Source organism: Taudactylus pleione, unplaced genomic scaffold (assembly GCF_031769625.1).
Source record: "Taudactylus pleione unplaced genomic scaffold, aTauple2 ptg001441l, whole genome shotgun sequence".
NCBI classification, from domain to species: domain Eukaryota; kingdom Metazoa; phylum Chordata; class Amphibia; order Anura; family Myobatrachidae; genus Taudactylus; species Taudactylus pleione.
Window position 1 is genome coordinate 609218 of NW_028285840.1, and position 23402 is coordinate 632619.

The following is a 23402-nucleotide window of genomic DNA, read 5'->3' on the forward strand; positions in this document are numbered from 1 at the left end:
TCACTAGTGATGTCAGTGGGCCGGCTTCTGACGGGAGGCGTTCCCGTGGGAACGCCCCCGTCAGGGAGGCACGCCCACCAAAGGGGGCGTGCTGTCAATCAACATTGACAGCACGCCCCCTTTGATCGGACACAACGAGCGAAGGACTTTCCTTCGCTCGTCGCGTCTGGCGCATGCGCACGACGGAGCTCCCTCCGTCGTGCGCATGCTCAGTCCATAACATCGACCCACTTGCGAGCGGACAGCCGCTCGCGAGTGGGTCTGAATCAGGCCCAGTGTCCGCACTCACTGGGGAAACTAACAGGAACATAAAACACTTCTTTGTCCGCTTTGTGCAGAAATCTTCCAGTAACTTCTCTGAAGAGGAAACACAGAATAAGGATCTGAAATTGTGGATTCAAAACAAACAGAAATTCTTCATGTGCAGAAAGTGAGGACATCTGGCTTCTTGGTTTCATTCTTAGGTGACTTCTGCTTTTCCCGTTGTGCAATCATTGTTTTTGTGGCCAGTATGTGCGACATCTCCCAAACACTGATTTCTGCCCCCTACCCAGATAGCAAGGTGAGTGGCCATCTCCTAGCTATCCGAAACACTGATTTCTACCCTCTATCCAGGCAGCAAGGTGAGTGCCCATCTCCTAGCTATCCGAAACACTGATTTCTACCCTCTATCCAGGCAGCAAGGTGAGTGGCCATCTCCTAGCTATCCGAAACACTGATTTCTACCCTCTATCCAGGCAACAAGGTGAGTGGCCATCTCCTAGCTATCCGATACACTGATTTCTACCCTCTATCCAGACAGCAAGGTGAGTGGCCATCTCCTAGCTATCCGAAACACTGATTTCTACCCTCTATCCAGGCAGCAAGGTGAGTGGCCATCTCCTAGATATCTGAAACACTGATTTCTACCCTCCATCCTGGCAGCAAGGTGAGTGGCCATCTCCTAGCTATCCGATACACTGATTTCTACCCTCTATCCAGGCCGCAAGGTGAGTGGCCATCTCCTAGCTATCCGAAACACTGATTTTTACCCTCTATCCAGGCAGCAAGGTGAGTGGCCATCTCCTAGCTATCTCTGGGGTCCCCACCACAATAGAGATCATTATATTATGGATAAAGGCTGACACTGGATAAGACCAGTAGATATTTGTGACATTACCAAGGAACATGAACAGTAATACTTTCTAAGGATTTCCAGAATTCAGTATTCAGTTCAGGATTATTAAAAATATTTAGATTAGCTTTGCTGAGATTTAGATCTCTGATTTTACCTCTTACTGCTTGTCCCGGCTTCACACTGATTACTTCTAATGTTACTCAACGATGACTACATCTGAAATTATTATCCAGCGAAAGTTGACATAATGAGCACAATTTGTATTGATTCCTCTGGAATAGCTTTAGAGATTGGAGATCACCAAATGCCAATTAGATGCTGGTTACAGACATTACAATACATTAATACTAGTAAAATATTGATAAGACCTAGGTGTAATGTTGGCAAGATAATGGTGAAATAATTTTTGTGAAATGTTGGTGAGATGCTGATGAAATGTTGGGAGCTGCTGGTGAAATATTGGGAGATGCTGGTGAAATGTTGGTGATATGCAGGAGAAATGTTGGGAGATATTAGTGAAATGTTGGGAGATGCTGGTGAAATGTTGGGAGATGCAGGTGAAATGTTGGGAGATGCTGGTGAAATGTTGGGAGACGCTGGTGAAATGTTGGGAGATGCAGTGAAATGTTGGGAGATGCTGGTGAAATGTTGGGAGACGCTGGTGAAATGTTGGTGATATGCAGGAGGAATGTTGGGAGATGCTGGTGACATATTGGGAGATGCTGGTGAAATGTTGGTGATATGCAGGAGAAATGTGGGAGATGGTGATATGCAGGAGAAATGTTGGGAGATACTGGTGAAATGTTGGAAGATGCAGGTGAAATGATGGGAGATGCTGGTGAACTGTTGGGTAATGCAGGTGAAATGTTGGGAGATGCTGGTGAAATGTTGGGAGATGCTGGTGAAATGTTGGTGATATGCAGGAGAAATGTTTGGAGATGCAGGAGAAATGTTGGGAGAAGCTGGTGAAATGTTGGGAGATGCTGGTGAAATGTTGGGAGATGCTGGAGAAATGTTGGGAGATGTTGGTGAAATGTTGGTGATATGCAGGAGAAATGTTGGGAGATGCTGGTGAAATGTTTGGAGATGCAGGTGAAATGTTGGTGAGATGCAAGAGAAATGTTTGGAGATGCAGGTGAAATGTTGGTGAGATGCAAGAGAAATGTAGGGAGATCCATGTAAAATGTAGGTGATATGCAGGAGAAATGTTGGAAGATACTGGTGAAATGTTGGGAACTGCAGGTGAATTGTTGGGAGATGCTGGTGAAATGTTGGGAGCTGCAGGTGAATTGTTGGGAGATGCTGGTGAAATGTTGAGAGATGCAGGTGAAATTTTGGGAGATGCTGGTGAAATGTTGGTGAGATGCAGGTGAAATGTTGGTGAGATGCAGGTGAAATATTGGGAGATGCAGGTGAAATGTTGGTGATATGCAGGAAAAATGTCTGAATATACTGGTGAAATGTTGGGAGCTGCAGGTGAAATGTTGGGAGATGTACTGTAGGTGAAATGTTGAGAGACGCTGGTGAAATGTTGGGAGATACAGGTGAAATGTTGGTGAGATACAGATGAAGCGATCAATTCAGTTAGGCACAAATTAGGTCCTGCGAGCTCGCACCGCAAATAGCATTGCTCTTTCTGAGAAAATTCACTGGTTTTTTTGTGCGCACACCCTGAGCAGGTGAAAAGTTAGGAAAAGTGTTTCAAGGTAAAAATGGTACACTGCTCCCAATGAATGCAGCACAGGTATGTGGAAGTATAAATGATGTGGGACAGATACAGTATGTGGAGGTGTAAGTGATGGGGGACAGGTTTGCAAAGGTGTAAATGATGAGGGACAGGTATGTGGAGGTGTAAATTATGTGGGACAGGTATGTGGAGGTGTAAAAGATGTAGGACAGGTATGTGGAGGTGTAAATTATGTAGGACAGGTATATAGAGGAGTAAATGATGAGGGACAGGTAATCTGGAGGTGTAAATGATGTAGGACAGGTATGTGGAGGTGTAAATGATGTAGGACAGGTATGTGGAGGTGTAAATGATGTGGGACAGGTATGTGGAGGTGTAAATGATGTGGGACAGGTATGTGGAGGTATAAATGAAGGGGGACAGGTATGTGGAGATGTAAATTATGTGGGACAGGAAGGGTGAGGTGTAAATGATGTAGGACAGGTATGTTCAGGTGTAACTGATGTAGGACAGGTATGTGGGTGTGTAAATGATGTGTGACTGGTATGTGGAGGTGTAAATGATGGGGGACAGGTTTGCAGAGGTGTAAATGATGAGGGACAGGTATGTGTAGGTGTAATTTATGTGGGACAGGTATGTGGAGGTGTAAATGATGTAGGACAGGTATGTGGAGGTGTAAATTATGTAGGACAGGTATATAAAGGTGTAAATGATGAGGGACAGGTATGTGGGGGATGTAAATAATGTGGGACAGGTATGTGGAGGTGTAAATGTTGTGTGACAGGTATGTGGAGGTGTAAATGATGTGGGACAGGTATGTTGAGGTGTAAATGATGTAGGACAGGTATGTGGAGGTGTAAATGATGGAGGACAGGTATGTGGAGGTGTAAATGATGTAGGACAGGTACGTGGAGGTGTAAATGATATGGGAAAGGTATGTGGGGGTGTAAATGATGTAGGACAGGTATGTAGATGTGTAAATGATGTAGGACAGGTATATGGAGGTATAAAAGATGTAGGACAGGTATGAGAAGATCTAAATTATGCCTGACAGGTATGTGGAGGTGTAAATGATGTGTGACAGGTATGTGGAGGTGTAAATGATGTGTGACAGGTATGTGGAGGTGTATATGATGGGGGACATGCATGTGGAGGTGTAAATGATGTGTGACAGGTAGGTGGAGGTGTAAATGATGTTTGACAGGTATGTGGAGGTGTAAATGATGAGGGACAAGTATATGGAGGTGTAAATGATGGGGACAGGTATGTGGAGGTGTAAATAATGTGTGACAGGTATGTGGAGGTGTAAATTATGTAGGACAGGTATATAGAGGTGTAAATGATGAGGGACAGGTATGTGGAGGGGTAAATGATGTAGGACAGGTATGTGGAGGTGTAAATGATGTTTGACAGGTATGTGGAGGTGTAAATGATGGGGGACAAGTATATGGAGGTGTAAATGATGGGGACAGGTATGTGGAGGTGTAAATTATGTAGGACAGGTATATAGAGGTGTAAATGATGAGGGACAGGTATGTGGAGGGGTAAATGATGAGGGACTGGTATGTGGAGGTGTAAATGATGTGGGATAGGTATGTGGAGGGGTAAATGATGTAGGACAGGTATGTAGATGTGTAAATGATGTAGGACAGGTATGTGGAGGTGTAAATGACGTAGGACAGGTATGTGGAGGTGTAAATGATGTAGGACAGGTATGTGGGGGTGTAAATGATGTAGGACAGGTATGTGGAGGTATAAATGATGTAGGACAGGTATGTGGAAGTGTAAATGATGTAGGACAGGTATGTGGAGGTGTAAATGATGTAGGACAGGTATGTGGAGGTGTAAATAATGTAGGACAGGTATGTAGATATGTAAATGATGTAGGACAGGTATGTGGAGGTGTAAATTATGTAGGACAGGTATGTGGAGGTGTAAATGATGTGGGACAGGTATGTGGAGGTGTAAATGATGTGGGACAGGTATGTGGAGGTATAAATGAAGGGGGACAGGCATGTGGAGATGTAAATTATGTTGGACAGGAAGGGTGAGGTGTAAATGATGTAGGACGGGTATGTGGAGGTGTAACTGATGTAGGACAGGTATGTGGAGGTGTAAATGATGTGTGACAGGTATGTGGAGGTGTAAATGAAGGGAGACAGGTTTGCAGAGGTGTAAATGATGTAGGACAGGTATGTGGAGGTGTATATTATGTGGGACAGGTATGTGGAGGTGTAAATGATGTAGGACAGGTATGTGGAGGTGTAAATTATGTAGGACAGGTATATAGAGGTTTAAATGATGAGGGACAGGTATGTGGGGGATGTAAATAATGTGGAACAGGTATGTGGAGGTGTAAATGTTGTGTGACAGGTATGTGGAGGTGTAAATAATGTAGGACAGGTACGTGGAGGTGTAAATGATGTGGGACAGGTATGTTGAGGTGTAAATGATGTAGGACAGGTATGTGGAGGTGCAAATGATGTAGGACAGGTATGTGGAGGTGAAAATGATGTAGGACAGGTATGTGGGGGTGTTAATGATATGGGAAAGGTATGTGGGGGTGTAAATGATGTAGGACAGATATGTAGATGTGTAAATGATGTAGGACAGGTATGTGGAGGTGTAAATGATGTAGGACAGGTATGTGGGGGTGTAAATGATGTAGGACAGGTATGCGGAGGTATAAATGATGTAGGACAGGTATGTGGAGGTGTAAATGATGTGTGACTGGTATGTGGAGGTGTAAATGATGGGGGACAAGTATGTGGAGGTGTAAGTGATGTGTGACAGGTATGTGGAGGTGTAAATGATGTGTGACAGGTATGTGGAGGTGTAAATGATGGGGGACAAGTATATGGAGGTGTAAATGATAGGGACAGGTATGTGGAGGTGTAAATGATGTGTGACAGGTATGTGGAGGTGTAAATGATGTAGGACAGGTATGTGGAGGTGTAAATGATGTAGGACAGGTATGTGGAGGTGTAAATGATGTAGGACAGGTATGTGGGGGTGTAAATGATATGGGAAAGGTATGTGTGGGTGTAAATGATGTAGGACAGGTATGTAGATGTGTAAATGATGTAGGACAGGTATGTGGAGGTGTAAATGATGTTTGACTGGTATGTGGAGGTGTAAATGATGGGGGACAAGTATATGGAGGTGTAAATGATGGGGACAGGTATGTGGAGGTGTAAATTATGTAGGACAGGTATATAGAGGTGTAAATGATGAGGGACAGGTATGTGGAGGGGTAAATGATGCAGGACTGGTATGTGGAGGTGTAAATGATGTGGGATAGGTATGTGGAGGGGTAAATGATGTAGGACAGGTATGTAGATGTGTAAATGATGTAGGACAGGTATGTGGAGGTGTAAATGACGTAGGACAGGTATGTGGAGGTGTAAATGATGTAGGACAGGTATGAGGGGGTGTAAATGATGTAGGACAGGTATGTGGAGGTATAAATGATGTAGGACAGGTATGTGGAAGAGTAAGTGATGTAGGACAGGTATGTGGAGGTGTAAGTGATGTAGGACAGGTATGTGGAGGTGTAAATGATGTAGGACAGGTATGTAGATATGTAAATGATGTAGGACAGGTATGTGGAGGTGTAAATTATGTAGGACAGGTATTTGGAGGTGTAAATGATGTGGGACAGGTATGTGGAGGTGTAAATGATGTGGGACAGGTATGTGGAGGTATAAATAAAGGGGGACAGGCATGTGGAGATGTAAATTATGTTGGACAGGAAGGGTGAGGAGTAAATGATGTAGGACGGGTATGTGGAGGTGTAACTGATGTAGGACAGGTATGTGGAGGTGTAAATGATGTGTGACAGGTATATGGAGGTGTAAATGAAGGGAGACAGGTTTGCAGAGGTGTAAATGATGTAGGACAGGTATGTGGAGGTGTATATTATGTGGGACAGGTATGTGGAGGTGTAAATGATGTAGGACAGGTATGGGGAGGTGTAAATTATGTAGGACAGGTATATAGAGGTGTAAATGATGAGGGACAGGTATGTGGGGGATGTAAATAATGTGGGACAGGTATGTGGAGGTGTAAATGTTGTGTGACAGGTATGTGGAGGTGTAACTGATGTAGGACAGGTATGTGGAGGTGTAAATGATGTGTGACAGGTATATGGAGGTGTAAATGAAGGGAGACAGGTTTGCATAGGTGTAAATGATGTAGGACAGGTATGTGGAGGTGTATATTATGTGGGACAGGTATGTGGAGGTGTAAATGATGTAGGACAGGTATGTGGAGGTGTAAATGATGTAGGACAGGTATGTGGGGGTGTAAATGATGTAGGACAGGTATGTGGAGGTATAAATGATGTAGGACAGGTATGTGGAAGTGTAAATGATGTAGGACAGGTATGTGGAGGTGTAAATGATGTAGGACAGGTATGTGGAGGTGTAAATAATGTAGGACAGGTATGTAGATATGTAAATGATGTAGGACAGGTATGTGGAGGTGTAAATTATGTAGGACAGGTATGTGGAGGTGTAAATGATGTGGGACAGGTATGTGGAGGTGTAAATGATGTGGGACAGGTATGTGGAGGTATAAATGAAGGGGGACAGGCATGTGGAGATGTAAATTATGTTGGACAGGAAGGGTGAGGTGTAAATGATGTAGGACGGGTATGTGGAGGTGTAACTGATGTAGGACAGGTATGTGGAGGTGTAAATGATGTGTGACAGGTATGTGGAGGTGTAAATGAAGGGAGACAGGTTTGCAGAGGTGTAAATGATGTAGGACAGGTATGTGGAAGTGTATATTATGTGGGACAGGTATGTGGAGGTGTAAATGATGTAGGACAGGTATGTGGAGGTGTAAATTATGTAGGACAGGTATATAGAGGTTTAAATGATGAGGGACAGGTATGTGGGGGATGTAAATAATGTGGGACAGGTATGTGGAGGTGTAAATGTTGTGTGACAGGTATGTGGAGGTGTAAATAATGTAGGACAGGTACGTGGAGGTGTTAATGATGTGGGACAGGTATGTTGAGGTGTAAATGATGTAGGACAGGTATGTGGAGGTGCAAATGATGTAGGACAGGTATGTGGAGGTGAAAATGATGTAGGACAGGTATGTGGGGGTGTTAATGATATGGGAAAGGTATGTAGGGGTGTAAATGATGTAGGACAGATATGTAGATGTGTAAATGATGTAGGACAGGTATGTGGAGGTGTAAATGATGTAGGACAGGTATGTGGGGGTGTAAATGATGTAGGACAGGTATGTGGAGGTATAAATGATGTAGGACAGGTATGTGGAGGTGTAAATGATGTGTGACTGGTATGTGGAGGTGTAAATTATGGGGGACAAGTATGTGGAGGTGTAAGTGATGTGTGACAGGTATGTGGAGGTGTAAATGATGTGTGACAGGTATGTGGAGGTGTAAATGATGGGGGACAAGTATATGGAGGTGTAAATGATAGGGACAGGTATGTGGAGGTGTAAATGATGTGTGACAGGTATGTGGAGGTGTAAATGATGTAGGACAGGTATGTGGAGGTGTAAATGATGTAGGACAGGTATGTGGAGGTGTAAATGATGTAGGACAGGTATGTGGGGGTGTAAATGATATGGGAAAGGTATGTGTGGGTGTAAATGATGTAGGACAGGTATGTAGATGTGTAAATGATGTAGGACAGGTATGTGGAGGTGTAAATGATGTTTGACTGGTATGTGGAGGTGTAAATGATGGGGGACAAGTATATGGAGGTGTAAATGATGGGGACAGGTATGTGGAGGTGTAAATTATGTAGGACAGGTATATAGAGGTGTAAATGATGAGGGACAGGTATGTGGAGGGGTAAATGATGCAGGACTGGTATGTGGAGGTGTAAATGATGTGGGATAGGTATGTGGAGGGGTAAATGATGTAGGACAGGTATGTAGATGTGTAAATGATGTAGGACAGGTATGTGGAGGTGTAAATGACGTAGGACAGGTATGTGGAGGTGTAAATGATGTAGGACAGGTATGTGGGGGTGTAAATGATGTAGGACAGGTATGTGGAGGTATAAATGATGTAGGACAGGTATGTGGAAGAGTAAATGATGTAGGACAGGTATGTGGAGGTGTAAGTGATGTAGGACAGGTATGTGGAGGTGTAAATGATGTAGGACAGGTATGTAGATATGTAAATGATGTAGGACAGGTATGTGGAGGTGTAAATTATGTAGGACAGGTATTTGGAGGTGTAAATGATGTGGGACAGGTATGTGGAGGTGTAAATGATGTGGGACAGGTATGTGGAGGTATAAATAAAGGGGGACAGGCATGTGGAGATGTAAATTATGTTGGACAGGAAGGGTGAGGAGTAAATGATGTAGGACGGGTATGTGGAGGTGTAACTGATGTAGGACAGGTATGTGGAGGTGTAAATGATGTGTGACAGGTATATGGAGGTGTAAATGAAGGGAGACAGGTTTGCAGAGGTGTAAATGATGTAGGACAGGTATGTGGAGGTGTATATTATGTGGGACAGGTATGTGGAGGTGTAAATGATGTAGGACAGGTATGGGGAGGTGTAAATTATGTAGGACAGGTATATAGAGGTGTAAATGATGAGGGACAGGTATGTGGGGGATGTAAATAATGTGGGACAGGTATGTGGAGGTGTAAATGTTGTGTGACAGGTATGTGGAGGTGTAACTGATGTAGGACAGGTATGTGGAGGTGTAAATGATGTGTGACAGGTATATGGAGGTGTAAATGAAGGGAGACAGGTTTGCATAGGTGTAAATGATGTAGGACAGGTATGTGGAGGTGTATATTATGTGGGACAGGTATGTGGAGGTGTAAATGATGTAGGACAGGTATGTGGAGGTGTAAATGATGTAGGAGAGATATGTAGATGTGTAAATGATGTAGGACAGGTATGTGGAGGTGTAAATGATGTAGGACAGGTATGTGGGGGTGTAAATGATGTAGGACAGGTATGTGGAGGTATAAATGATGTAGGACAGGTATGTGGAGGTGTAAATGATGTGTGACTGGTATGTGGAGGTGTAAATGATGGGAGACAAGTATGTGGAGGTGTAAGTGATGTGTGACAGGTATGTGGAGGTGTAAATGATGTGTGACAGGTATGTGGAGGTGTAAATGATGGGGGACAAGTATATGGAGGTGTAAATGATAGGGACAGGTATGTGGAGGTGTAAATGATGTGTGACAGGTATGTGGAGGTGTAAATTATGTCGGACAGGTATGTAGAGGTGTAAATGATGTAGTACAGGTATGTGGAGGTGTAAATGATGTAGGACAGGTATGTGGGGGTGTAAATGATATGGGAAAGGTATGTGTGGGTTTAAATTTTGTAGGACAGGTATGTAGATGTGTAAATGATGTAGGACAGGTATGTGGAGGTGTAAATGATGTAGGACAGGTATGTGGAGGTGTAATTGATGTAGGACAGGTATGTGTAGGTGTAAATGATGTAGGACAGGTATGTGGAGGTATAAATGATGTAGGACAGGTATGTGGATGTGTAAATGATGTAGGACAGGTATGTGGAGGTGTAAATGATGTAGGACAGGTATGTGGAGGTGTAAATAATGAGGGACAGGTATGTAGATGTGTAAATTATGTAGGACAGGTATGTGGAGGTGTAAATGATGTAGGACAGGTATGTGGAGGTGTAAATGATGTGGGACAGGTATGTGGAGGTGTAAATGATGTAGGACAGGTATGTGGAGGTATAAATGAAGGGGGACAGGTATGTGGAGATGTAAATTATGTGGGACAGGAAGGGTGAGGTGTAAATGATGTAGGACGGGTATGTGGAGGTGTAACTGATGTAGGACAGGTATTTGGAGGTGTAAATGATGTGTGACAGGTATGTGGAGGTGTAATTGATGGGGGACAGGTTTGCAGAGGTGTAAATGATGAGGGACAGGTATGTGGAGGTGTAAATTATGTGTGACAGGTATGTGGAGGTGTAAATGATGTAGTACAGGTATGTGGAGGTGTAAATTATGTAGGACAGGTATATAGAGGTGTAAATGATGAGGGACAGGTATGTGGGGGATGTAAATAATGTGGGACAGGTATGTGGAGGTGTAAATGTTGTGTGACAGGTATGTGGAGGTGTAAATGATGGGGGACAAGTATATGGAGGTGTAAATGATAGGGACAGGTATGTGGAGTGTAAATGATGTAGGACAGGTATGTGGAGGTGTAAATGTTGTGTGACAGGTATGTGGAGGTGTAAATGATGTAGGACAGGTATGTGGAGGTGTAAATGATGTGGGACAGGTATGTTGAGGTGTAAATTATGTAGGACAGGTATGTGGAGGTGTAAATGATGTAGGACAGGTATGTGGAGGTGTAAATGATGTAGGACAGGTATGTGGGGGTGTAAATGATATGGGAAAGGTATGTGGGGGTGTAAATGATGTACGACAGGTTTGTAGATGTGTATATGATGTAGGACAGGTATGTGGAGGTGTAAATGATGTATGACAGGTATTTGGGGGTGTAAATGATGTAGGACAGGTATGTGGAGGTATAAATGATAGGGACAGGTATGTGGAGGTGTAAATGATGTATGACAGGTATTTGGGGGTGTAAATGATGTAGGACAGGTATGTGGAGGTATAAATGATGTGTGACAGGTATGTGGAGGTGTAAATGATGTAGGACAGGTATGTGGAGGTGTAAGTGATGTGGGACAGGTATGTGGAGGTGTAAATGATGTGGGACAGGTATGTGGTGGTATAAATGAAGGGGGACAGGTATGTGGAGATGTAAATTATGTGGGACAGGAAGGGTGAGGTGTAGATGGTGTAGGACGGGTATGTGGAGGTGTAACTGATGTAGGACAGGTATGTAGAGGTGTAAATGATATAGGACACGTATGGGGAGGTTTAAATGATGTGTGACAGGTACGTGGAGGTGTAAATGATGGGGTACAGGTATGTGGAGGTGTAAATTATGTCTGACAGGTATGTGGAGGTGTAAATGATGGGGGAGAGGTATGTGGAGGTGTAAATAATGTGTGACAGGTATGTGGAGGTGTAAATGATGGGGGACAAGTATGTGGTGGTGTAAATGATGTGTGACAGGTATGTGGAGGTGTAAATTATGTGTGACAGGTATGTGGAGGTGTAAATGATGGGGGACAAGTATATGGAGGTGTAAATGATGGGGACAGGTATGTGGAGGTGTAAATGATGTGTGACAGGTATGTGGAGGGGTACATAGTGTGTGACAGGTGATTTCAGTCGGATGTCAGTGAGATGTGGTGTGATGTTGCTGAGATACAGATGAGATGCCGGTGAGATGCAGGTGACATGTCAGTGAGATACTGATCCATGCTATCATGCACATTTTGTAGCTGAGCTCTGCAGTGCATCTTGGAACCTTTCACAGAGTACAGTATACACTTACAGTCAGGTTGGGTACACAATCCCAGCGCTGATAATGCCGGCCCTCACCTCCCATAGACTAACCATAACCCTCCCCTCCCACAGGCTAACCCTAAACCCTCACCTCCCACAGGCTAACCCTAACTCTCACCTCCCATAGGCTAACACTAACCACCAGCCACTCCCTGCAGCCTGACCCTAAACCTCAGGGGCATTTCTCGAGAGGAGGGGGCCCGTGTGCAGTCTCTGTCCGGGGCCCCCTCCTCTCTCTCCAGCGGCTGGTTGCAATCAGTGGCGAGCGCCATACCTGTAGACTCTGGACACTTCAGAGTGTGCCCAGAGTCTACAGCACATGCGCAGGTCACCGGGAAAATGGCGCCGTGGACATTTTCCCTGTGTTTTCCCTACTGCACATGCGCAAAATGCCGGGAAAATGGTGGTGGTGGGCACCGACGTGTGACTCCGGAGACGGAGAGGTAAGTATTAAACATATGTGTGTAGGGTGTGCTGTGTGGGCCCCCCTGGACCCATTATAGATACACCCCGGCTAACCCTCCCACAGCCTGACCCTAACCGCCACCCCCTCCCCGCAGCCTGACCCTCCCCTCCCACAGACTAACCATAATCCTCCCCCTAGTGCCTAACCCTAAACCTAACCCTAATTCTCACCGACGGGATCGCAGCTTTCGGGATCCGGCACCGGGATTCTGTCCGCTGGCACTATCTGTGCCGGCATGGTGACTACACCCCCTTATGTCTGATCTCCATCCTATAAACATTGAATGCACTGGACAGATGTCTCCTCTGTGGTGGTTGAGTTTACAGGATTTGCCGGCCCTGGAATTCTTCAGTTTATGAGACCTGCATACTGTAAATTTACCACATGTTCACACAGGAACACAGTTCTTCTATGTCTACAGTAAGTATCCTGCTTTGTGCTTCCACAATATGAAATATATTTGTGCAGTAATATTATTAATTTCTCCCTTGATGTTCTCAAAAGGTCTTATATTTACAGTATAGAGCCATTACATACTAGGTCTGATTCAGAGCCGGACACTCTTTAAGAGGGCTTGTTTTTTTGGGGGGGGTTGCGGCCTCCTGGCTGCTCGCTAAGCTGTGGGTGACCAACCACAGCTTTTGCGCGCGGCCAGGTGATGGTTGTGACCATTGGCGCTTGCGACGAGACCCTTGTGGTAGGGTCTCATCTGTCGCAAGCCCCAGAGAGCTTCCTGCTCTAACAGCCTCCGTTTGTGTTGCCACCCCCCTCCCCACCTACAAAACGGGGCGAGCTGTCGATCAACATTGCCAGCCGCCCCTTTTGTAGTGAGTCCTGGAGCGAGAGACTTTCTCTCTCGCTCCAGGGGAATGCACATGCACGTAGCGCGTGCGCAGTACCCCACCATCGACCCGCTTGCAAACGCCCACAACCCATACTTGCCGACTTTATAATAGCGATGGCATCGACCATCGATGATTTGAAATCATCAATGGTTTATGGCCGGTTTTGAATATTTTTACCATTGATGAGTAAGAGCCAATGGTTCTTAGCCATCAACGAATGAGTGGGAGACGATTTTTTTTTTCTTTCAGAAAGGACAGAGCTAAGCACCGCCCCTGTTATTTGATTGGCCCACGGCCCGCCATTCTTCCCCACAGAGGCGGCTATCCCTACTTTATAAATCTCCTCCCTGGGAGAAGCCTGGGGAGGAGATTCTGTTGACATCTTTGGGGAAAAAGGCAGCGAATTGCGGGCCTGTGAGTAGGTGACGGAGCTAAATGACGCAATTCGCTTCATTTTAGCCCCACCCTCTACTCACGGACCAAAAAATTCCCGGTAAAATCTCCCCATCCTTCCCACTACACTAGGCAGTGGACAGATGGTTGGAGATCTGCTTACTCTTCCAGGGGTGCGGGGGGTTACCCAAAAAATCGGGAGCCTCCCACAACTTTTGGGAGAGTAGGCAAGTATAATACAATAGCTATGTATAAAGTTCACAGATATACAGTATATGAAAGCGATTCAGGTGTATAAAGATATCTGAGGTAAAGTAGTGATATTGGGGGGACATATATAACCTGCACACAGCAAACTTCCTGTCAGTAATCCAATCACTCGGCTAGGGATGGACATCGGAAGCCTAGCACCAAATGGTCCCTGGGCTTCCGGCATCAAAACATGCAATATGGCTACTAGCCATCGCATCATAACCAATTAACCATGCAACAGTACAACTATTGATGGTTATTCTGTATGCATGTACAGAAGCAGCCAGGAGCTTAGGGCCTGATTCAGACCCGGTCGCAAGCGCTGAGCGCTCGCAACCGGGTCGATGGTGGCCCACAGCGCATGCGCACTACGGAGCCGGCTCCTTTGTGCGCCTGCGCGAGACCCGGCTAGCGACGGGCACTCCGTCGCTCCAGGTCTCACAACAAAGGGGGCGAGCTGTCGTTTGGGGGTGGCCCCACTGACATCACGAGTGATGTCAGTGGAGAGATTTCGCCTCTGTTAGAGCCGAAATATCTCTGGGACCTGCGGCCACGAGACCCTACCACAAGGGTCTTGTCGCAAGCCCGATGGTCGCGATGGTCTTGGCCATCGTGACCATCATCATGGCCGCTCGCTGTAGCTGTGCGAGCGGCCAGGAGGCCGTTCTAAAAAAAACAAAAAAAAAACCCAGCCCTGATTCAGAGCGAGCGCTCTGTCAGAGCAACTGGGTCTGAATCAGGCCCATAGCTCATACGCACATACTCTAGGCTGCGGACCCCACTTCCAAGAGTCCAAGAGTCTGCTGCTGAATTCAAACAGTCAGACATCGGATGGGCATTGGCAGTAGCATCCGATGGCTGGCAACCATAGCAACCTGGTATTTGATAGGAAAAGTACTACCATCGAATCGGGAATATTGATGATTGTTAACCATCAGTTTCCGATGTCCATCCCTACACTCAGCTGCATAGTAAAGGGGAATATTTCAAAGTTCTCTTTAGATATGGAATCTTTAATACATTTGTGAGTGTTAATAACAGCTTCTTAGATTCAGTGCTTCTCCACTCAAGCCCCGGAGAGGGGATGTAGCTGCCAACTTTTGGGGGCTGGGGCGGGCTCTTTACGTCATTAAGCCCTGGCCCCCCTCGGCAAAATGCAGATCTGGGACTGCGATGTTGCTCGCAGTGTCCCAAACACCGCAGCGTGATTGAGGTGCTGCTGAAATTTGCGAGCGGTGACGAAGAGCATTCCAGAAAATTAAGGCATGTCACCCCATTTTCCGGGCATGCTAAAGCCATTGGCTGGATCCTTGAACGCTAGTAAATGTCTTACTGGATATAATGGTGCAGCCCACAAAATGGCTGCCTCCATTCTAAATAGAAAATATGTGCCCTCATAAATTGTTACCATTTTGAAAATGGTAAAGTTGGCTACAAACATATTCTAGATTTGTAGGGCAGTCACTGAGTTCCAGATCAGCAGGACAATCCTGAACAGGAGAAAAATGTATTCCTGTCACAGTCACTGTGGTGCTGATTTATTAAAGGGCAAAATGGCCCATCGCCAGGAACATTGTTTTTGTCAGAAATAGATATTTCGCTCACTTCACCCTATATATGAATGGGTCACTATGGCCGACTAGTGCAGTGATAAGAAAACACAGCAGAAAGTTCTACTTGTGTGATTGTTTTGTGTCCCACTTTGCAGTGGTTCTCGATCCTCGGAACCCGGAACAGAAGCCCACGGGATGCTGACCACACTGTGTATCGTCGTCTTATCTATCCCATTAGTCGAGTTACAGAACTGCCCGGCCCGCATGCCAGGATTGCCAGGAATTCCTGGAGTTCCCGGGCCTGATGGGAAAGACGGAGTAGATGGAGATAAGGGAGACGTGGGTAAGTCAGAGCATCATAAGAATGGGTAGGAAGTTGGAACGGTAGGATGAAGTCTCTTCCTGTTTATAATATAATGTCTCTTGTACACAAGGTCCTCCGGGAGTCTTCGTAGGTTGGAGTAAAGAAGATCATAGGGGGGACCTTGGTCAGCCTGGAAACCCTGGAAAAGTAGGGCCCAAAGGGCCAATGGGTCCGCACGGCCCTCCGGGTCCCAAAGGTCAAAAAGGCATAAAAGGTGTTTCCGGAGAATACAAAGCTGAAATCTCTGGATTCTCTGTCAAGAAGACGACACCAGGAAATCTGAGGAGGGAACAGCCCATTCGCTTTGACAAGGTTATCATCGATATAAACAATCACTATGATGTGAGAACTGGAAAGTTCACATGTGGGTTCCCTGGTATCTATTACTTCACTTACCATGCCTCCTCCAGGGGCCAGCTCTGTGTCAACATTGCCAAAGCTAGTGGAACCAAAACTGAAAAGTTGGTGATGTTCTGTGACTATGTCCTCGGCAGCTTCCAGGTGACCACAGGTGGGGTAGTGCTGGATCTGAAGAAAGATGACTCGGTTTGGCTGGAGACCACAGACAAGAATAACCTCCTGGGGACAGAAGGGGCAGACAGCATTTTCTCTGGTTTCATGCTCTTCCCTGGCTCCTCAAATTGATCAGAAACAGTTACATTTCGATCAAGCACTATCTGCCCATGTTCCATTTCCATCTAGTGCTACCGACCTATGCCCAATTTCTACTCAGTGCTAAGTACCCATGCCCCATATCTATCCAGTACTTCCTACCCATGTCCTATTTATATATAGTGCTACCCACCCATGTTCCATTTCCACCTAGTGCTACCTACTTATGCCCAATTTCTACCCAGTGCTAAATACACATGCCCCATATCTATCCAGTACTTCCTACCCACGTCCCATATCTCACTAGTACTACCCATGTCCCATATCTATCCAGTACTTCCTACCCATGTCCCATATCTCACTAGTACTACCTACCCATGTCCTATATCTATCCAGTACTTCCTGCCCATATCCTATTTCTATCCAGTGCTACACACCTATGTCCCATTTCCATCTAGTGCTACCTACAGTACGCCAAATTCCTATCCAGTGCTAAGTACCCATGTCCCATATCTGTCTAGTACTACCTACCCATGTCCCATATCTGTCCAGTCCTACCTACCCATGCCCCATATCTGTCCAGCACTACCTACTAATGTACCATAACTGTCCAGTCCTACCTACCCATGCCCCATATCTGTCCAGCACTACCTACTAATGTACCATAACTGTCCAGTACTACCTACCTATGTCCCATATCTGTCCACTACTACCTACCCATGTCCCATATCTGTCTAGTACTACCTACCCATGTCAATATCTGTCTAGTACTACCTACCCATGTCCCATACGTGTCTAGTACTACCTACCCATGTCCAATATTTGTCTAGTACTACCTACCCATGTACCATATCTGTCCAGTACTACCAACCCATGTCCCAGATCTGTCCAGTACTACCTACCCATGTCCCATATCTGTCCAGTACTACCTACCCATGTCCAATATCTGTCTAGTGCTACCTACCCATGTCCCATATCTGTCTAGTACTACCTAACCATTTCCCATATGTCCAGTACTACCTACCCATGTCCAATATCTGTCTAGTGCTACCTACCCATGTCCCATATCTGTCTAGTACTACCTAACCATTTCCCATATGTCTACTACTACCTACCCATATCTGCCTAGTACGACCTACCCATGTCCCATATCTGTCTAGTACTACCTACCCATGTCCCATATCTGTCTAGTACTACCTACCCATGTCCATTTCTATCTAGTACTACCTACCTATGTCCCAGATCTGTCCAGTACTACCTACCCATGTCCAAAATCTGTCTAGTGCTACCTACCCATGTCCCATATCTGTCTAGTACTACCTACCCATATCTTCCTAGTACGACCTACCCATGTCCCATATCTGTCTAGTGCTACCTACCCATGTCCATTTCTATCTAGTACCACCTACCAATGTATTATATATATCTTGTACTACCTACCAATGTCTCAAATATATCTAGTACTACCTACCCATGTCAATATCTGTCTAGTACTACCTACCCATGTCCCATATCTGTCTAGTACTACCTACCCATGTCCCATATGTGTCTAGTACTATCTACCCATGTCCCATATCTTCCTAGTATGACCTACCCATGTCCCATATCTGTCTAGTACTACCTACCCATATCTTCCTAGTATGACCTACCCATGTCCATTTCTATCTAGTACCACCTACCAAAGTATTATATATATCTAGTACCACCTACCAATGTATTATATATATCTAGTACCACCTACCAATGTATTATATATATCTTGTACTAACTACCAATGTCTCATATCTAGTACTACCTACCAATGTCTTAAATATATATATCTTGTACTACCTACCAATGTCTCATATATATCTAGTACTACCTACCTATTTCCATTTCTATCTAGTATTACCTACTCATGTCCCATATTTAGAACATATAATAGGATATGATTCATTAACAATTCCACACATATTTTCCTAGCTGTAGCTGTTACACACTGGTCTACAGATATAATGCAGAAACTTTAATAGTTTTTAAATATTGGTGCCACATTCAATTTCCATATATATATATATACATATACACAGACAGCAACAAAAACCAATACTTACCTGAATTCTCGCTCCTGTGCCCACCGCCGTCCGCTTCTCCGTTCTCCTATAATATTTAGGATGGCTATTGGGATCATATAGTAAATATAAGAATGGGTCTCAATTCCTACACCTACCACTAGGGCGCAGCACATACCCAGAAAAGCACAAGTTTCCAGAATGGTGCTCCCTGCAATTAAGGGAAATCCCTTACTGTATGTGGAAGCTCCGGAATGACTAATTATAACGTTGAACTTTCACCTGTAATCACCAAATAGAACGCAATGGGATGATTGTTGCGTTCTGCGCATGCGCGAACAAGCAATTGCGATCAGAACTGCGATTGCAGAGGCTACGCAGACCCAGAGCAGAGTCATTTATAGGAAATGCCGTTTGTGGGTCGTGATGGGAGGGTGCCAGTGCGTTTCAACGTCGTTGCAGGGTTGTGTATAAATTATCCACTGCGTGACTGATAGCGTGCATGGCTGTTAGCAATTTCTGAGTAAGGTCAGGGCTTGTGCTAGTGTGCATATGGCTCCGATGTTACTCGATGTTACTGATGGTTTCGCTATGTTGCCCTAGTATATGGATGTGAGTAAAGGGAAGTGGGCGTCCTTATGTCCGGATGCGATCACAATGTGAATGCAAATATTTAAATAGCACCGCTGATATTAGCAACTGCGCTGCGTGCGTATAAGCAGAATAGCGATCCGCAGTGAATCAGGACCTGTATAAATTGAGGGGCTGATTCAGACCCGCTCGCAAGCGCTATGCGCTCGCAAGCAGGTCGATGTTTGCCCCCTGCGCATGCGCCGCCTCCGGCGTGCGCATGCATGAGACCCGGCCAGCGATGGGCGCTCCGTCGCTACGGGTCTCACACCAAAACGGGGCGGCTGTTGATTGTGATTGACAGCTCGCCCCATTTTGGAGGCGGGCAGGGGGGGTGGCTGGACAAACGGAGGCGTTCATGAGAGAATGCCTTCCGTTGGTGGGCGGCCCTACTGACATCACTAGTGATGTCAGTAGGTGGACTTCCTGCTCTATTAGAGCAGGAAGTCCACTGGGGTTTGCGATGGATGAGACCCTACCACAAGGGTCTCGTTGCAAGCCCGATGATTGCGATGGTTGCGACCATCGCGACCATCACCTGGCCGCTCGCAAAAGCTGTAGGTGGTCACCCATAGCTTAGCAAGCGGCCAGGAGGTTGAAACAAACAAACAAAAAACGCCCTGATTCAGAGCGAGCACTCTTAAAGAGCGTGCGGCTCTGAATCAGGCCCTAAATCCTCCTACAGCAAAGTAACTAAGGCCCTCATTCAGAGCCGTTCGCTATTTGCGGTCGTTCGTTTTAAAACAAGGGGTGGCTATTCAAATGATCCGTACGCACATTGCAGTCTGTTCACACCTCTAAGTCTGAACGAGCGAGCAAAACATACGCTCGTTTATTTGTTAAAAACGCCCCCTGGCCGCTCGCACTATACGTCATGTCCGCTATTTATTAGATTAATCGAGTACATCGACCAGCGTATGAACTGCTCGCTATTCTTGTGGTTGGTGTTTGCTACCACAAATTTGCGAGCAGTTCTGGCTATAAAATAACCCAGTGACGTGAACAATGACGCTGCTGTTTTAAATATACACACCCATAAAACGCCCGTTTTGACCTTTAAGCACGCCTGCGTTCGGATCTCCACTCCCCATTTTCAAGCACCTTCCCCTGTTACCACCCACATACGCCTCATTCTGTCATTCAAAATAGCAGGCACTCGCTATATTGCGTACCAACGATTTTCGGCCGCACTGACTGGTTCGCGCATGCGTACTAAAAACCGTACGCATGCGCAGATGTGCAAACATCGCTCGGAACGAGCGTACTGCCGCTAACGAGCGGCTCTGAATGAGGGCCTAAGACAACAACAGTTATAGAAAACAACCAAAGCAATAAGGGTCATTTACGTAGCAGAAAATTCCGTATGTGCTGCAGTATCAGGAATATTTACGATATACCTGAGATCCAAAAATCAGTGATTCGGAGAAGTAAAGTTGTAGCTAATGATGCGGGTGACGCGGATTTGTTTGTAGCAGGGGCGCCATTGTTGGAGTTTATTTTACCGGCACAACCGCGAGAAAGCAGAACGATGGCTGCCGTATAAATGTGCACAGCGCAGTAACAGGCTGCATATGGCAGTGAGCTGCCTGTGTGTTTTATTTCTGGTTCTGAAATGTCCACAAAATGTCTTTCAAATATTTTTTGATTAATATTGGCAGTAATTGAAAACGTGCTATAAATAGAGTGCTAGCTCTTCTGTCTTCTCATTCTGTCTGAATATGACTCTTGTTAATTATGTTTTGTGTAATAGCTTGAGTCTAATCTTGTATGCTTTCCATTACAATTGCAATACTGTATGTTCATTCTTTGAAATGAGAAATGAGTTAGATAAATATGTACAATAAAATACAAACTGAGGCCCTCATTCAGAGCCACTCGCTATCTGCGCATGCGTACGGTTTTTAGTACGCATGCGCGAACCAGTCAGTGCGGCCGAAAATCATTTGTACGCTATATAGCGAGGGCCTGCTATTTTGAGTGACAGGAGGAGGTGTATGTGGGTGGAAACAGGGGAAGGTGCTTGAAAACAGGGAGTGGAGATCCGATCGCAGGCGTGCTTAAAGGTCAAAACGGGCGTTTTATGGGTGTGCATAATTAATATAGCAGTGTCATTGACCACGTCACTTGGTTTTTTTAACTCAGAACTGCTCGCAAAATAGCGGTTGAAAATACCAACCACAAGAATAGCGAGCATGTCATATCCTGTTCGATGTACTCGATTAATCTAATAAATAGCGGACATGACGTATGGTGCGAGCGGCCAGGGGGCGTTTTTAAGAAATAAATGAGCATATGTTTTGCTCGCTCGTTCAGACTTAGAGGTGTGAACAGACTGCAATGTGCGAACGGATCATTTGCATAGCCACCCCTTGATTTTGAACGAACGACCGCAAATAGCGAATGGCTCTGAATGAGGGCCTGAATTCAAACACGGTGACATGAAAATGTGCGCGTGGGGGCTGGTGACGAGGGAGCGCTGCAGTAGTTTCTGTGTCATCAAAGAGAACAGCTCCTGAATCTGGGGGGGGGGGAAGGTTCCAATGGCGGCACATCTGATGTCCCCCTGGTTTCAGCAAAGGGCGCTTCCCTAATTCTTGAGGACAGTTTACACTAGGGACGTGCGCCGGACCATTTTTGCTGGATTTGGATTTGCCAGACCGCCGTGGCAGGTTTTGGGTTTGGATTTGGATTTTTTACAAAAATGTACAAAAATAAGCTAAAATCACATAATTTGGGCTATTTTTTTTGTTCATAGAGTATTATTAACCTCAATAACATTAATTTACAGTCATTAGACCACCTCACAGCTCACAGTATTGTTTTCACCATTATTGGCCAAAGGCTGCAGTGAGCTGACTGGTTACTAAGCGACAGAGCAGCAGCACAGACACAGCAGCTTAAAGCACATCTATGAAACATTACCACACAGCAGTGGCAGAAATAAAAGGTAGTGCAAGATGGAATTTTCCTTGGGCCCTCCCACCCACCTAGTGGGGTATGGCCAGCAGAGTCACAGTGCTTGTATACACAGAGGGCTAAGGCCCAAGGAATCACAGTGCTTGTATACACAGAGGGGTACAGCCGAAGGAGTCACAGTGTTTGTATACACAGAGCTACGGCCCAGGGAGTCACAGTGCTTGTATACACAGAGGGCTACCTCCAAAGGAGTCACAGCGCTTGTATACACAGAGGGCTAAGGCCCAAGGAGTCACGGTCCTTGTATACACAGAGGGCCAAGCCCCAAGGAGTTGCGGTGCTTGTATACACAGAGGACCAAGGTCCAAGGAGTCACAGTACTTGTATACATAGAGGGCTAAGGCCCACGGAATCATGGTGATTGTATACACAGTGGGCTATGGTCCAAGGAGTCACAGTGTTTGTATACACGGAGGGCTAAGGCCCATGGAGTCACAGTGCTTGTATACACAGTGGGCTATGACCCAAGGAGTACCAGTGCTTGTATACACAGATGGCTAAGGCCCAAGGAGTCACAGTGCTTGTATACACAGAGGGCTAGGGCCCAAGGAGTCACAGTGTTTGTATACACAGAGGGCTATGGCCCAAGGAGTCACAGTGCTTGTATACACAGAGGGCTAAGGCCCAAGGAGACATGGTCCTTGTATACACAGAGGGCTATGGCCCAAGGAGTCACAGTGCTTGTATACGCAAAGGGCTAAGGCCCAAGGAGTCACGATCCTTGTATACACAGAGGACCAAGGCCCAAGGAGTCACGGTGCATTTATACACAGAGGGCTACGGCCCAAGGAGTCACGGTGCTTGTATAAAGTACACAGTGGGATACAATACCAAAAAAAACTGTTTTTTCAAACTTTTATAAATTTTTAGACTTTTTTAAAAATACAATTTTACTTCTTTTTTTTTTACCCTGGAGCAGATGGGCATGTGTACAGCGCAGCATACATCAGCATGCCTTGTACACACAGCCACTTGTGAGTCTGGACACAACCACTTTAATCAGCAGAGTAGTGCAGCATACATCAGCATGA

General features: G+C 45.6%; 1 protein-coding gene across 3 annotated transcripts; it reads left to right on the forward strand.

Annotated features, from left to right (window-relative positions):
- The first annotated feature begins 806 nt into the window (after positions 1-806).
- On the forward strand, positions 807-19494 carry C1QB (complement C1q B chain). 3 transcript variants are annotated; one of them, XM_088463750.1, is made up of 3 exons: positions 807-928; positions 15894-16081; positions 16173-19494. In XM_088463750.1, exons 2-3 carry the CDS (start codon positions 15934-15936, stop codon positions 16745-16747), a joined length of 723 nt encoding a protein of 240 aa, XP_088319876.1. In that variant the 5' UTR covers positions 807-928; positions 15894-15933; the 3' UTR covers positions 16748-19494. The 3 variants fall into 3 exon arrangements, with proteins under 3 accessions (XP_088319876.1, XP_088319878.1, XP_088319877.1); XM_088463752.1 differs by lacking the exon at positions 807-928 and adding an exon at positions 990-1050; XM_088463751.1 differs by lacking the exon at positions 807-928 and having other exon boundaries at positions 15585-16081.
- Positions 19495-23402: the final 3908 nt, after the last annotated feature.

Excerpts from the sequence above, each read along its gene's own strand:
- C1QB (XM_088463750.1), top strand. The coding sequence starts at position 15,934 with ATGCTGACCACACTGTGTATCGTCGTCTTATCTATCCCATTAGTCGAG. Across the intron at positions 16,082-16,172 it reads TGGAGATAAGGGAGACGTGG|GTCCTCCGGGAGTCTTCGTA; the intron begins GTAAGTCAGAGC and ends CTTGTACACAAG.